The sequence below is a fragment of the Ictalurus furcatus genome, chromosome 2 (assembly GCF_023375685.1).
Source record: "Ictalurus furcatus strain D&B chromosome 2, Billie_1.0, whole genome shotgun sequence".
NCBI classification, from domain to species: Eukaryota; Metazoa; Chordata; class Actinopteri; order Siluriformes; family Ictaluridae; genus Ictalurus; species Ictalurus furcatus.
The window spans coordinates 19,059,280-19,075,915 of NC_071256.1; the positions used below are offsets into that span (position 1 = coordinate 19,059,280).

The 16,636-nt window shown below is 43.0% G+C and overlaps 1 protein-coding gene across 1 annotated transcript in view; it reads right to left on the reverse strand.

Annotated features, from left to right (window-relative positions):
- The window catches only part of grin2aa (glutamate receptor, ionotropic, N-methyl D-aspartate 2A, a), a 66,510-nt gene extending 51,060 nt beyond the window's left edge, over positions 1-15,450 (reverse strand). The window contains exon 1 of the mRNA XM_053640556.1: positions 14,813-15,450. Within this exon, the coding sequence (XP_053496531.1) occupies positions 14,813-15,450 (638 nt within the window). The remainder of the gene's footprint in view (positions 1-14,812) is intronic.
- Between the last annotated feature and the right edge of the window lie 1,186 nt (positions 15,451-16,636).

The window sequence follows — 16,636 nt, forward strand, 5'->3', positions numbered from 1 at the left end:
CGCGCGAGTCTGCCGTGAAGCTCCAATCAGGCTGGATATATATCGCTGAATCCAATTACATCAAACCACAGGAGAGGGAGCAAAATCGATGATCCCCACTCTCTCCCTTTACGGGATGTGCTTCCATTCTCAGTAGGTCTTCCGATACTCAGTTTAGACCTGCTTTCACACCCGGCTGTGTCTTATTGCATGCTCTCGCTGGAGCCCTGGATCACCCGCTTCCCGCCAATTACTGCTCCCCCGGAAACTTTCCACATGATGTCTTTATTTGAGCTTCAGGACGGCAGCAGGGGCTTCCTGCCCTGTCACCTAGAGATGTTCGTACAGACCAAAATAAGAGAGAGAAGACTATAAATAAGGGAGTGACCAGGTCCACGGATCCAGGATCCACCTGAATCACACTTTTTCTTCAGTGGACATTCTCACTGTAAGAACTGCTGTGGTAATCATAAAGACTGTCCTGTGCTTATCCCAGGACTCTTATGATGCATTTGGAAGTTTGTCCTTTTCGAACGGTTTGAGTACAAAGTGGAAAAATCAAAGGACACCTCCATGAAAGCATGTGTTGTGTTAGCAACAAGCTAGCCAGCTAACATCAGTGAGTTTATGATGTATTTACTTTCTCAAAACAGCGACCTGTATGGTCAATATGGTACATTTATGTCTATGTTGTTTTATGTTTACTGCTATAAGCTCGTTTAAAGTAGTGAAGTGATGTTTTATTTACTGTTGACAGTGTGTTTATTTATCATGCTGACATGATGTCATATGCCAAACTTGAGGGCGTCTTCCCAACTTTCCGAGCAGTTGCGCACATCGGTATGCAGTACTCAGACATAACTGCTGATTTAAATGCTATTCAGAAGTTATGTGAAAGTTACACACAGGGGGGCGGAGTTTCCCAAAAACATCTCACAGTTCGGTCTTGAACTTAAGCATATTTTTCTTGGGTGATATTCTTAAGCAAGAAGCAGTATTAAGTTGTACATACACACACACACACACACACACACACACACACACACACAAAATGATGGAATTTCATTCAAGGCCAATATTAAGTACATAAATATGGCACTATTCATTAATCAATCATATTATCCTTGAAATGTTTTTTTTTTTCATACGGAGGACCTCAGAGGAGACATGTCTTAATCAGAGACACTGCTACGAAAACGTCAAAGGCTAAACATTTTATTAACACCACCATCGCACCGCTGACGTTTTCGTAACTTGATAACAATTAACATTTCACTTGGTTGCTGAGAAGATTCCGTTAGTATCAAGTATTGCCCAAAAACTGAAGCTCTGATATTGTTATTGTATCAAAAGTAGGATTGGTGCATCCATTTTGAGGCCACAGGTAGCTGTGGTTTCTCTCCTCTGTATTTCTGGATCTTTGGCGTTCCTCAGGTCATACCGTTGGGTCCCTTCTAATTTAAACTCACCACTTTGTTGATTTCCTGTCTCTACAGAATTCACTCTTCAGCAAGAGAACAAATAAATAAATAAATACATTACATGAATATGAATCTCACATCACATCACACATCCGTAGAGATGAAATTAACGCTTTGGTAAGCGACATCGTTGTCTGTGAGTGAACCATCGTCATGTTGACCTGCCCGCCAGCATGCTGATGAAATCTACTAACATCATGAAGCCAGATACCGACTCGACCAACTGACTCAAATTGAAATGTGGGTATAAACCTGTCTTCAGTATATTCATAACATATTTTATTACTTCTGTCTGCTTCTATCTTTCCTCCAGCATCCTGAAAGGCAAAAAAAACAATTTAATGTTAAAGCAAAATAAAATCAGCATCCTTTACCAGGAACTTGTTACGTCCTGCTACAACAAATAATCCCTGAACTCTGTAATTCTGGATTTTCCGTCAATGCTCGCATCACAAAACGGCCAAATGTTATTTTTAGTAACATTTATTTATTATCGTTTAGGTATATAATCGCTTGGTTACTGTATATCAAGTAGTTCCAACTATATCTAGTCATGTTCCATTAACTAGATGCTTTACACAGAAAAATAATGATTTAAAAAATATATTTTTTTAATTTCAGGACAGTTTACTTTTTTTTTACTTCATGTAATTTAAAGTAAAATCTTCTTAATATAATTATTTAAATACTGTACAAATAAAACAATTAAATCACTTTTGGTAAATTTTACTTAAAGAGTATTTCATGCAAAAAACAAAACATAAATGCCCCACTGAAAATGCCTGATTTTGCAAATCATTTATTATTACTACCGCTAATAAAGGGATAATAACACCTTAATCCACTCAACTGGGAAATAAATCACAGGGTGAACTACTGAAGGAAACTTTTCTGAAATGCTTAGTATTGCAAAACATTTCATAAAACAATATCATTGGGCCTTAAAACCAACACAAAACAAGAAACGTTGAAAACAACCCTTCCATGTCACGAACCTCGAATCGGCACGGAAGCAGAAGCGGGCGGCAGGTGTAGAGCGTGGTATCAGGAAGTTCAAGAAACGTAGTCGTAAGACGGGCAAAGGTCAAGCGATCGGACGAACAACACAAACGGGGTCAGGCAGAGAGCGTAGTCGAAACCTGAAACAAGGGTCGAGGATAATGAGAAGACAAACAAACTAGAATGGCTTGGTAACGCAGAGAAACGAGTTGACTGAATGTATACTTCGCATTGACTCTAGGTGAATGACATCCCTAAGTACTAGCGGTGAGAGTGTGTGTGTGTGATTGGTGCCAGGTGTGTCTGATCAGAACTCCGGGGATGGTGAGCGCATGCGTGCATGAGAAGTGAGTGTTGCATCTTGGGAAATTGAGTTCTGATCTGACTGAGCTGTGACAGAACCCCCCCAAAAGGGCTCACTCCGGGAGCCGAGTTCTTTCTTGGCCTCCCCCGGGGTCGTGGACCAGGGAGATCAGGATAAGTTGCGTGAAAGTCTTTAGTAAGCTGTGGATCCAGTATGTCCTGCTTGGGAACCCAGCATTGTTCCTCAGGTCCATAACCCTCCCACTCGAACAAATACTCCAGCTTGCCTCTCCTGTGTCTAGATTTGATGATTTTCTTGACACGGTAAGCCGGTTGTCCATCAATTTCCAGAGGGGTCAGAGGAGTTTCAGATGGTACTTCTGTAGCTAATGGACCGTTGACAACAGGTTTGAGACGTGATACGTGGAATGAGGGGGAGATGCGGCTGTGTCGTGGCAGTTCCAGACGGTAAGTGACTTCATTGATTCTCTTGAGGATCTTGAATGGTCCAGTGTATCTTGGCGTTAGTTTTTTACAGCTATGAGCTTGTCTTAAGTCCTTGGTGCACAACCACACCCTATCGCCTGGTTGATAATTAGGGTGTTCGTTGCGGTGGCGATCTGCTTTGCGCTTGTATGTGTCTGTGGTCTCTTTCAGGCGTCGGTGGGTGTCAGCCCAGACACACTCGCTACGTTCAAACCATTGGTCAACGGCAGGAGCTGCGGTGGGAGTCGCGTTCCATGGGAACAGTGGAGGTTGGTAACCTAGTACGCACTGGAAAGGAGTGAGATTGGTAGCCGAATGACGTAGTGAATTTTGGGCGTACTCGGCCCATGGCAGAAACTTGCTCCAATCCTCGGGGTTATTGGCACAGAAAGTACGGAGGAATCGCCCTAATTCCTGATTGATTCGTTCAACTTGTCCGTTGGCTTGTGGGTGATATCCGGAGGTGAGATTCACTGTTACTCCCATCTTAGTCATGAAGCTGGACCACACTCTGGAAGTAAACTGCGGGCCCCTGTCACAGATAATCTCCTCCGGAATGCCGAAATATCTAAAAACATGCTGGAATAGAAGATCGGCTGTCACGAAGGCGGTGGGGAGAGCAGGTAATGGAATAAAACGTACGGATTTGGAAAACCAGTCCACTGTGACTAGAACTGTGGTATTTCCTTGGGATCTTGGTAAATCCGTTACGAAGTCAACTGATATGTGTGACCATGGGCGTTCGGGTATGGGTAAGGGCTAGAGCCTCCCAGCTGGGAGGGTCCGAGGTACCTTATTCTGTGCGCAAGATGAACAGGATGCCACCACCTTGTGTATATCTCCCTCCATATTGGACCACCAGTACTTCTCTTTTAGGAGATGGTGTGTGCGCTGTGCCCCTGGATGCCCTGTACCGGGTACCGTGTGCGCCCAGATGATGAGTTCTTGACGGTACTCTTCGGGTACAAAAAGTTTGTTCGGGGGACATTTTACGGGTACTTGCGACTGGGGAATCTCCTCTAGTTCCTGGTCCAGATCCCACTCTAGCGCATTGATGATACATGAAGGATGGATGATATACTCCTCGTGCTCATTGACACGTTCTGTATGGTCGAGACGAGACAGGGCATCAGCTTTTATGTTCTTGGACCCTGGTCTGTGTGATAACATGAAGTGAAACCTGGTGAAGAACAGGGCCCATCGGGCATGGTGGGGTGTGAGTCTCTTTGCAGTGCGCAGGTACTCCAGGTTCTTATGGTCTGTGAAGATGACAAAGGGATGTGAAGCCCCCTCTAACCAGTGTCTCCACTCCTCCAGCGCTAACTTAACCGCCAAGAGTTCACGATTTCCCACATCGTAGTTTCTCTCAGCGGGGGAAAGCTTTCGCGAGAACAATGCCACCTGATAGAGCTTTGGCCTCTCTCCGAATCGCTGGGATAAAATGGCTCCTACCCCGGTCTCTGACGCATCCACCTCCACTATAAACGGTCTGGATGGGTCCGGATGTTTGATGATGGGTGTAGTAGTGAAGGCTTTCTTGAGCTTGTCGAAGGCGGTTTGGGCGGTTGGATTCCATGACAGACGTTTGGGTTTTCCCTTTAGCAGGGACGTGAGGGGGTTGGCGATGGCACTGAAATTTCTAATAAACCTTCTGTAGAAGTTTGCAAACCCCAGAAACCTCTGTAGTTCCTTGATCATCGTGGGTGTGGGCCAGTTTACTACTGCCTGGACCTTTTCTTGGTCCATGGAGATCCCTTCGGGGCTGATGATGTATCCCAGAAACGCAATGGTGGTTCTATGAAATTCGCATTTCTCAGCTTTAACATATAACTGATGATGGAGCAGTCATTGTAGAACTTGGCGGACATGGTGAACATGTTCCTCCCGGGAGTTAGAATATATTAGAATGTCATCTATGTAGGTGATCACATGGCGTCCCAGCATGTCACGTACCACGTCGTTAATTAGACACTGGAAGACCGAGGGAGCGTTAGAAAGCCCATACGGCATGACCTGATACTCATAGTGACCTGAAGTTGTGCTGAACCCAGTCTTCCATTCATCTCCTTCTCGAATCCGGACCAAGTTGTATGCACTGCGTAAGTCCAGTTTCGTGAAGATCGTGGCAGTGCGTAGTTGTTCCAGAGCGGCTGGTACTAGAGGTAGTGGGTAACGGTATTTGATGCAACACCGGTTTAGTCCTCGGTAATCGATGCATGGTCGTAAACCTCCTCCCTTCTTCTCTATGAAGAAAAACCCCACTGATGCTGGAGAAGTATATAACCTTGGTGCAATGCTTCCTGAATGTACTCCTCATGGCTTTTTGTTCAGTTACTGTTAACGGATAGACTCTCCCTCACGGTGGTGTAGTGCCTGGAAGCAAATCGATTGCACAGTCATAATCTCGATGAGGAGGTAGTCCACTAGCCTTCTTTTTACTGAATACTTCAATGAGGTCGTGGTAAACACTGGGGATCAGAACATTGTCCGCCTTGTCAGGGCTCTCAACGGATGTGGACGCTAAGGTGATCACAGGGACTTGGAGACAGTGATTGATGCAGTGAGCTGACCAGCGAGTGATCTCCCTTTGATTCCATGAAATTTGTGTCTTGTGATGTTCGAGCCAAGGAAGACAGAGAACCGTAATTTTTTGTAATTTTTAATGATGAAGAGTAATTTTTTCCTGATGAAGAGCGCTGGTGCGGAGGTTAATAGGTTCGGTGCAGTGGGTGATTAAACCATCTCCAATGGGGGCTCCATCAATGGCTTGGACACGGCGGGGGGTGCTGAGAGGACGAACGGGGATGTTGTGTTGGAGTATGGTCTCTTGGTCGATGAAATTCCCCGCCGCTCCAGAGTCGATCAGCGCCTCTAAAATACAGGAAACGCCTGAGTATTCTAATATAACTGGTAATACAAATGCAGACTGAACTGAGTACTGGGAAATGGGTTCTAAACTCACCCCTGACTGAGGTTGTTTGGGAGTTTTGGTTTCCCCTCGGGTAGAGCACTGTTTGAGAGGGCATTGTTGCACGAAGTGCCTCTTCTCGCCACAGTAGAAACAACAATGTTCACGGCGCCGTCGTTCTCTCTCCTGCATGCTCACCCGAGTCTGTCCCAGCTGCATGGATTCACCAGGGCTCTCAGATGCTGGTACTTCCACCTCGCTGCGTATGGAGCGGCAGCTCCGTAGTAGACGATCTAGGCGTATAGCTAAGTTGATGAGTGAGTCGAGAGTCAGCTGATCATCGCGACACGCCAGCTCCATTACGATGTCGGCATTTAAACCCCGGCGAAACATAGTCTTTAGAGCGGGTTGATTCCATCCACTCCTCGCGGCCACAGTACGAAATTCGAGAGCGTAATCCGCCACACAACGTGATCCCTGCGTCAAGGATAATAATTCTTCCCCAGTCTCCTGGTTGTCTGGAGAATGATCGAATACAGTGCGGACACATGATGTCAGCTGATCATATGTGCTGATGACGTTCCCTTCCTGTTCCCATTCCGCGGTGGCCCAGAGGAGAGCTCTCCCGGTTAAGAGTTCCATGAAGTGGATTATTTTCCGATTCTCCGTCATGTCTGGGTACGTTGAAAAAAACAGGGAGCACTGGAGTAAAAAACCTCGGCAGCGTGCTGGATCTCCGTCGTACTTCTCTGGCACTGGAGTGGGAGGTAAGCGTGTGGTCGGTGCCGTAGAAAGCTGCGCGGTTTGGTTTAGCCGAGCTACCTGCTCAGTCAGGCTTGCGAGACGGTGATCATGGTCACTAATCATCTGGCCATGTCCCTCGATGGCTTGCGGCCAATGGGGATCTCCCGCTGCTTCCATTGGAAGGCGAAGTATTCTGTCACGAACCTCGAATCGGCACGGAAGCAGAAGCGGGTGGCAGGTGTAGAGCGTGGTATCGGGAAGTTCAAGAAACGTAGTCGTAAGACGGGCAAAGGTCAAGCGATCGGACGAACAACACAAACGGGGTCAGGCAGAGAGCGTAGTCGAAACCTGAAACAAGGGTCGAGGATAACGAGAAGACAAACAAACTAGAATGGCTTGGTAACACAGAGAAACGAGTTGACTGAACGTATACTTCACATTGACTCTAGGTGAATGACATCCCTAAGTACTAGTGGTGAGAGTGTGTGTGTGTGATTGGTGCCAGGTGTGTCTGATCAGAACTCCAGGGATGGTGAGCGCATGCGTGCATGAGAAGTGAGTGTTGCATCTTGGGAAATTGAGTTCTGATCTGACTGAGCTGTGACATTCCATAAGACTCAAAATTAAGTCAGTTAAAAGTTCCTCAGACCCATATGCAAATCGAGTTCTTAAGCCACGCCCCCACCGCAGGAGAAAATGGGAAAATAGCAGATCCAGAGCAAAAGCTGGGCATGCGCAGTCGGAACCTCAAGCAACACAGACAGAATTATTTAGAACTAGCTATAATTCAGAGAATTTTATTATTTATTTATTTAATTCAGAGAATTTATTATAAAGTGAGTTATTATTTATTTGAACCAAAAACATACTTAAATCGAACAGATAAGCGAAATGTACTAAATGTCCAATACATTTTTTCTCTACTTTTTTTTTTGTCCCATGGGCTCATGATTTCTGCTACATATCGGGATATTTCATCCCAAATCCTGGTTAGCTCTGCCATGTGGTTATGACTTGACCAAAGATGGAGCTTTCCAGAAGATAATCAGCTCAAATGGGTCCAAGATACAAAATCAGTCCTTCGGGTTCCTTCTGAACAATGTTGAAAACTTGTTGTGTGATTTAAAAAAGGATGTCATGAGTGCCTTGGCGATGTTTTTCAGTCCTGGGGCTTTTTAAGTTTGAAATAATTACCATGTAAATTAAAACCAGGCAACTAGGCAATATCCCCCATATGTTTAATGTCAAAACACTGCTGCGATTCATTTTTAGTTCCGATATTTCTGGAGGCCACTGGAGTGTATATGTGGCACGTAACAAAATATGTTTGAAATTATTGAGAACATTTGAGCAGAAGGGCACATCTTTATTTGTGCTTTGTCTTTGCGTGTGTTGGCTGAGTCAATGACGCACGTTTGCTCGTTTATTACTGGTTCAGTATTTTCTGCCTTTGACCTTTTTCTCTGCCTGTGTGTGGATTATGGTTATGGATTTGCTGTTATAACTGTGTTTGCTCATGAGCTCGCTAGGCTTACCTCTTCCCTTGTGTTATATAGTGTGTGCAGTGTGCAGTGTGTGTGTGTGTGTGTGTGTGTGTGTGTGTGTGTGTGTGTGTGTTTCATCTGCAGAGCAGAGCCAAAGCAACAAAAAAAAAGAATACTAAGTGTATCTGATGTAAAGTGGGCCAAACTGAGCTACGCTGATACTCCTGGACAGGCAATATGCATGTGTGTGTGTGTGTGTGTGTGTGTGTGTGTGTGTGTGTGTGTCTGTGCAGGCTATATTAGCTGTGCTCTCTTCTCCCTGTAGGACAGATCCAGGTCAGTTAAAGGTCTCCAAGTTATATGTTCTTAAAGCCAAACCAGTTTCAAGTTTCTTTTTTAAATCTAACGCTCTTCTGGATCACAGACGTTTCTTTTCTACGGCTCACTTCCTTCTCCATCACCTCACCCCCCCCCCCCTTTTTTGTAGGACTGTTTAATAATTAAATGCAATTTAGCGTTAGTGTTTATCCTGATACCCAAACTAGGAATATATAATATAAAAACCCATTTTAAACATTATACAGTTAATCATTAACTAATCACGCATTATTGTTAAATAACCCATGTACTACTTGCTAATTAACGGTTTATTACCTTAAATAAGCTTAAATTAAAGTCTTAACAAAAATCTCTAATAATCACATTTTTAAAAATAAACTCTGATTAGTAATCGAAACAGTTATTCTAAGCCCTGCCCCTTTCCCCTTATGAGTCATATACGGTTTGAACACAGAGGTGTGGTTGCTGATGTTTTCGCTGTAATTTCATTTCATTTCAGTGAAAAATTACACTTGAGTTTTTAGATTTTAATATTTTACTGTTGTGTTGTAAAAATTTCACGGATACCGAGGCGTGTCCAGATCATGCACATTGTCCGTGATGAGGTCATTCCTGACCTACGCATAATGAAATTACCTGGTGTGTAAAGCTCAATCAGCGTGACAGCTCGTACGCTCGAGTGGTCTCTGCTGCTTCTCTGAGAAAAGGTCACCGAAACGGCCGCAGATGCCGAAGACTCCCGAGTGACACCAGCGCATTTTAGATACGGAGCGGCTCCGCTCAGATCTCCCGCTGACCCGTATAAAGGAAATCTATGAGTCCAGAAAACAGGAATGACAGCCGTTCCACGGGAGACAAGGCCTAGAGAAAGGGGACCTCCGGCCTCCAAACCGTTAACAGGTCATTCAAGCGGTGATATATAAAGACTGAATTTTCTGCTTTCCACACCAAGTCGAGATGAAAGCCATAAATCTGTCATAAAGGAAAACTCAGCCGAGGGAGCGTGTACAGTATTTCACCTCGACTTCTCACGTCACCACTTTAACAAGAAGATGAAATGCAGCCTGCGACTTCATTGTCATCCCCCAACCCCCCCCCCCCCCCCCCCCCGTCATTGTTGTTTTTATTTACCGTACCGTGCTTCTGTTTCCACGAAAAAAATTAAGACGTTAAGACATATCTGAAGGCAAACATCTGCACGGTTTCTCAGTGAATCTGCATTACTGTCATCCGGAGCGGGAAAACAGTGGAGGACGTACCATCCATAAAACCAAAACAATCGCTCCTTAATGCAATTCCCTCGTTTCTGTGGATGCTCTCAGGGGCGTTGTGCCGATTCAAACTGAGAGGGCAATCACTTTTTTTAGCTCTGTGATAGCAATTTGTTTGAAATCAATTTGTGTCTGACAAGTTGCAATAGCACAATAGACAGGCCATTTATTTTCTCTAAAAACGCAACAGGAGTAAACTCATTCTTTATACTGGGTCTTGTGTCATTATCTGCTTTTCTTCAGTTTGCTAGTAATGCTAGCAAACTTTATACTGGTATTATAGTGAGTAAAAAAAATTATGGGTGAAAAGACAGAAGACGATATGAGCAGATAACTTTGTGCTCTGATGCTTCTACTTATGAGTTAGCAAAAGAATTAGCTTGCTAACTAGCAATCAAAATAACAGCCATTCCCTAGAAGTGAGAATGCTGATAGTAGATAGGGAAAATTATATTAAAAATCGTGATAAAAATCAGACTGTACAGGATTTCGCTAAGGTTTTTTTTGCAATTGTTGCTGCCAAAAATGCTTGATTTTGCTGCGGCTTGTTTCAAAATGTGTGAAAATTGTGCTTTTTTTGAGGAATGCTAATTGAATCACACAAAAGAGTTTTGCGTGCTCTTTCGCAGTGATGTTTGTTGGTAAATGATACCTTTTAGCTGCACTCGCGTTCGACGCATGTGAAACGAACAGGGCTTTGGCTGAATGTGCGTCGTGATGATGTCACATGACGCGCCTTGGCCCAAATCTGCGGAAGAACTACGGTAATTTTGAAAAACTGCAAGCTCCTCTGAATACTGTGGAGTTTGCTTGATTTTACGTTCATTTCTACGATCGCAAAATCACGAAATCCTGGAGGGACCAAAAAATATCACCTGAAACTGTAACTCTTATTGCCATCATGCTAGTGTGTAGACAAAAATAACGATCCTGATAACAAAACCAGGAGAAATGAGTTCTCGTGAATGTAATGTTTAAGGGTGCAGGGAGGTATCTTAACTAGAAGCGATTTTCCCAGCCTGTTTCTACTGCAGTAGAGAAAAGCAACTACAAAAGCAACTGGCTGACCCGCTTATGACCAGTGACACCAAAGGAAACCGATGAGAAGCGGAGTGACGACAGAAATACACTTCTATAGTTCTATAGCTCTATAGTTAGCCAGGAAATGATGATAACTCGACCAGCAGGAATAACAGAGGAATTAATTGCAATATTCTGACACAACAGTTGGCATTTCCATTAATTCATCTTCAGGAACCTGGAGCCTATCCCTGGAACATTCATGTTTTTAATAGGTAACCTCAAGAACATGGAGGAAGCTCACATGGAGAACATCTAAAACTCAAGACATTTCCAGAGGACCCTGGAGCTGTGAGGCGGCAACACTACTCCAATATACTATACCACCTTGTCCCTGCTTTTTCATTTGTTTTAAAATATCTAGAAATATTACATCCAGCATACAGCACACACAAAGTCTATAAGCCTAAAGACTACCCGAGAGATACATTTTGGCATTATAAAAATAAAAAAAAACACTCCTGGATGATTTGATTCCATAATAGAAGGCATTTTCGCTTTCCACGCATGATCAGCTGCCTTCCAAAACACGAATCCCTCGTCAGATTTGGCTCGGCTCGAACCTTTCTCCAGCCATCTGTGCCAATCTCGTCTGGATGAATGTGAGATGGAGCACCTGCGCTAGCGGGCACCTCGCGCAGCTTCGCTCCACTGTAAATGGGGCATTTCGCTACATCCCAGCCCCCTCTCCACTCATTTACCATGGCTGTCCTGGCACCCATAGCGGACAGGACATATGGACCGAAGGCTGGCATGGCGTGGGCAAAACAGTTCCACCTGAGAGCAGAAACGAGCAGAGGGATGAGCAGAACATCACAGCAGGGCTCTTCAAGAGCTCTTTACAATTGGAGAGCGCTTTAATGTATTAGCCAAGACTCCCTGCTGCTCATTCATACTCCGTCCCGCTCTCGGCTGCAAATGTGTGTCATGTAACACAGTGCAAAGAGATTAATTTCCTATTCTTGAAGTCATACAGACTCAATATGCTTCCATTCATCTATTCATTCTCCTGGAAGGCCTCTATCGAATTCAGTACTGCATTCAAATACGGCCGTCTGTTTACTGTTTACCGTGTTTATGAGAAGATTTCATACCAACGAGATGCTTGTCTGATATGCATTTCAGAAGTCAACATTTTTTCACAGCATTGAGCGAGTACTTGAAGTTTCTCAATATGATGGAAGAGTATAATTACAGAGCAAGTGCACGTAAAAGAAATCATCCAAGCCAGTGCGTACAAAAAGGTTAAGATTAACATGAGGTCAGCAGACATAGCTCCTTTTGGCATTTCTGTCCACATGAAATATCGCTTACTTGGTGCAGTGGTAGCTCAGTGGTTAAGACATTGGTCTACTGGTCATGAGTTCAAACCCCAGCACTGCCAAACTGCCACTGTTGGGCACTTGAGCAAGGCCCTTATAACCCTCAACTGCTACTAGTTATTAATGGGATAAATGTAAGTCGTTCTGTATAAGGGTGTCTGCCAAAATGCCGTAAATGTACTTGGTACAATTCCAACAAATTTAGCGTGAGGCACCTCTCTCTCCTGTCTCTCCCGTCCATCTTCTCTTTTCTGTATATCCTGGTTGGCTTTTTTAATCTCAAGTCTTTTCCTCTTCACAGTCTCAATATCACATTTCCACTCAAACGCCTCTCACACTTTGTGTTACTCATCATGTCCAGTGGCAAATACACCGGCAACGAGACAGTTGGGAGTCTCGAACACACACATTCACACTCATACACACACTGAGGTGATAATGTTGCTGGAAAGGACTGAGTAAAACTGTCTTTGAGACATTGCAGCTCCTTTACACCATTAACATTTCACAAGTGTAAGGATATTGATATCTGGATAAATAAGCATCTGACCTGGTCATTAAGTTCACACCTGGTACTGACACAACTGAAGTTGTGTCATCTGCATAGACAATATAAACAGCTGGACACAAACAGCTGGACATGGGGAAAGAGAATTCAATATACATATATTTATGACCTAGACTGCTGATATCCCCATTATCTGAGTGCCAATACATGTTCGTAGAGAATTCAAGGCTGTGTCCTGAACCTCATAAGGCGCACTAAATTGTATGCCTAAATAGCAATGACCAACTATTAGTTCAGCAGTGTGCAGTTTGGGATGTGACCCAAGTATCGGCAACCCTGTGGATATAACGATCTGCTTACACTTCTTCAATATTTACTACAGAGGCATTTCGAGAAGTAAAAAATATTCTGAACTGCCATAGTTACTGAGTACGAGGTGAAAGAGCAAAACTTCTCGCCTGCTGGTACTGGAGGTCTAACTGAGTCTAACCCACAAACTCTCTGTAATTATCTAAAATACAACACAGAGAACAAAACTATCACTTTTGATGTGTGTATTTTTATCCATGTATTTTATGATCAAATAATTCTGTGTCTTTTGCTTAAAAATGCAACATACAAGCCAGATACTGTTAGCATGCTAGCTGAAACACAGAGCAATAAATATACAGTACACACAACGTAAGTATACACAAACTCTCTCAGAGAAATGCCTCCAAGTTCTTGAGATCAACAACTTCGCAACTAGGTAAAGATACAAATTCCACAATGGGGATAAATCAGCTATTACTGATTAATCACTAGCTTTCCAAAAAAATCAATACCACCTACATCCTTTTCCTCACCCCATATTCTTAATCCGATATTAACCTGATTAAGATGATACTCTGATTAAGAAACTACTATGTAAACAGCGATTATTGATTATCTTAATCCAACTAAAGTTATACTTGAAGTAAACACAAATCGAATTAAGACATGTGGAGTATTCCTGTTTTAGTCACATTACATGCATTATAGACATGTAATCACTTTAATCACACTGTTAATGTCGTGTGGGAGTTTTCACTGCATTCTGCGACAGGACACATACACACACGGCAGTACTCAACTGTTTCACGGCAAACAAGAGAGCACGGTTTGGGACGCAGCCCCCGGCTTCAAGCAGTCGTCTATTAGCACGTATAGCATGACAAATAATTAACTGCACTTGAAGCTTTCGTAAAATGAAAAATGAAACACCCAAAACTGTATACGGTACCATAACGAAGACAAACTGTATGTTGATACGTGAAATTCTGGAGGGACGTCGGACGGCGTGGCATGGTGACATAATGACGTATGCTGTTAATCGATCTATGTTCTATAACGTAAAACCTAAACATGAAAGGAATAGTCTAAAAGCGGCTCATGTAAACACCTTAATCTGAATATTGTCTTATTCAGAATAAGGTCATTAATTAGATTACTGCTGTCCATGTAAACGTAGTCATAGTCACTCTCCTGATTGGCTGCAAGCTCCTGTCTGTCACCATGTATCAGACTTCTTTCATGCCTAAAGTTGGGAAGGGATGCTGTTTAACACACCTTGTGTTATGAAGTATTTTTGTGCCCTGGCTCAATAATAATGTTTTAGTTATTTTAATTTTTATCAAAAATAAATCCTACACACTGTAGCTTAAAATATGCAAAGCAATTCTGCCATTATGAGTGGGGGGAGTATGAGTATTTTACTGTATAGCTATAAACTACTTAATTTAGTGTACAAATAAAAACAGGATGTTTCACAGTTTTAGCCAAGGCTTAAGAACCTTAGTACAGTTTTGGTTCCTAACTGATTGTCTGATTTAATGAAATGTATGAGAGGAAAACAAAATAAATTTTAGCACTCAAACCTATTTCACTTACTTGTGAAGTGCACTTGGTGGCAGCTTGGCCTTCTCCATCTGCCCATAGCAGCTGGTCTTGGCTTCAGGAATGTCACCAAACTCCTTCAACATGGCTGCCGCTGCTGTGGTGATGATCCCAAGCCCATCTCGCACCCGTGCTTCCAGAGGATAGTCCCAATCGTCGTAGGAGACGGAGATCATGCCTGATGGGAACTCATCTGGCATTATGTCTGGGTTGCCCGTGGTCAAACTGGGTACGATCCAGATGTATCCGAAACCAGTGAGTCCGAGCGAGCGCGCCTCTTCCAGGATGTACGCAGCTTCATCTTTGGAGCAGTAGAGCAGGACGACGGGCGACTGTAACTTCTTGAGCTGGAGCTGAGCCCGTCCTCCATCCACGCCTTCCACCGCATCCAGTGTGATGGTGTGCTGCAGGTCCCATCCCACAAAGCTGTTGTCCACCGTGGTCTTAAGGACGGCAATGAAGTCCTGGTATCCAGGGAACTTGCTCGTCACAATGGAGAACACGTGCCAGTCATATTCCTCCATGATGTTCAGCATCAGCAGTGCCTCTTGCTGGATGGACGCTCCAAACTGGAAGAACGTCGACTTCACATCCTGTTTTTTGGAGAGAAAAAAGACCAGAGACCTTAGCATGATAAATGAAACATTATGCTGATGGATATAATGTCGTTCATCACGAGTGTCAGGAGGAATAAAACACCCATGAATATAAACACTCTCAAATCCTGAGAACGTCCCAGAATAGACTTGATGTCACAGAGATAAAAGTTAATGACGTTCTTAATTAAAGTTCACGGAACAAAAATGGAAAGACACTCTGCACGAAAAGCTTCCTTTTGTCTAATTCTGTCACTCATTTGAGATTTGTCAAATCTCCAGCGCCCCAAGGTTGATGGGTTCTTGGTCTAATAATAATAATAATCCCGTCTGGATGAGGATTGTCAAACTCTTTGAACTTCAATCTTGCTGAAGTTTTAGAAGGTTTTTCTGAGCCACAATGGAGAGATTTTCTTTAAGATTTGGATAGTGAGTGGTACGAAACCATGAAAAGATTGGGGTCATGGAGGGATAAAAGGGGAAATTATTGAAATCTTTTCAATCTAGTTGAATTTGAATTTGGGTGTTATTCCAAATATATATATACAATGGCAATAAACCCAGCTTTGGGCATCTGGACTGGAATATGGCTATGACCATAGATTTTAATATAGCCATGTCTATATAAGTAAAAAGAAATAGTAGTTATTCACATTTGAGCTTATTTTTCCTGCAGAGTCTGATAGCCAGCTAGCTGACATGAGCTAACTCGATAGGATTTCTGAGAGTATTTTTTTTATTCATATAAAAATTCAAAATCTTGTTCACAATCTAATCGCTGCAAATGCTAGCCAGTTAGCAAACATGAGCTAAACTGAAAGAGTTTCTGGAGAAGATTTTTAAGATACATTCACCAACGTCATTATTCTTCACAAATTATATTAGTAAATGTCATGATGTTTCACAGTTAGCTAGAAAACACATGCTAACTTGAGAAGATTTCTGTTTTACTCTCATAATATGCACAAATAATTATAATGTTATTATATATTGCTAACTAGCTAGCTGGCCTGAGGTAACCTGTCAGGATTTCTGGGAGAATTTTAAAGTTTATAAGTTAGCTAATGTGACATGATTTTCTGTGTTCTGTATGAACACAGTTCTGTATGTGTTCTGTTCTGCATGAGCTTTTACAAACGTTAATGCTAACTCTAGCTAGTTAGCTATAATGACTTGAGCTAACCTGACAGGCTTTGAGAGGATTAAGTTGCATTTATAAATG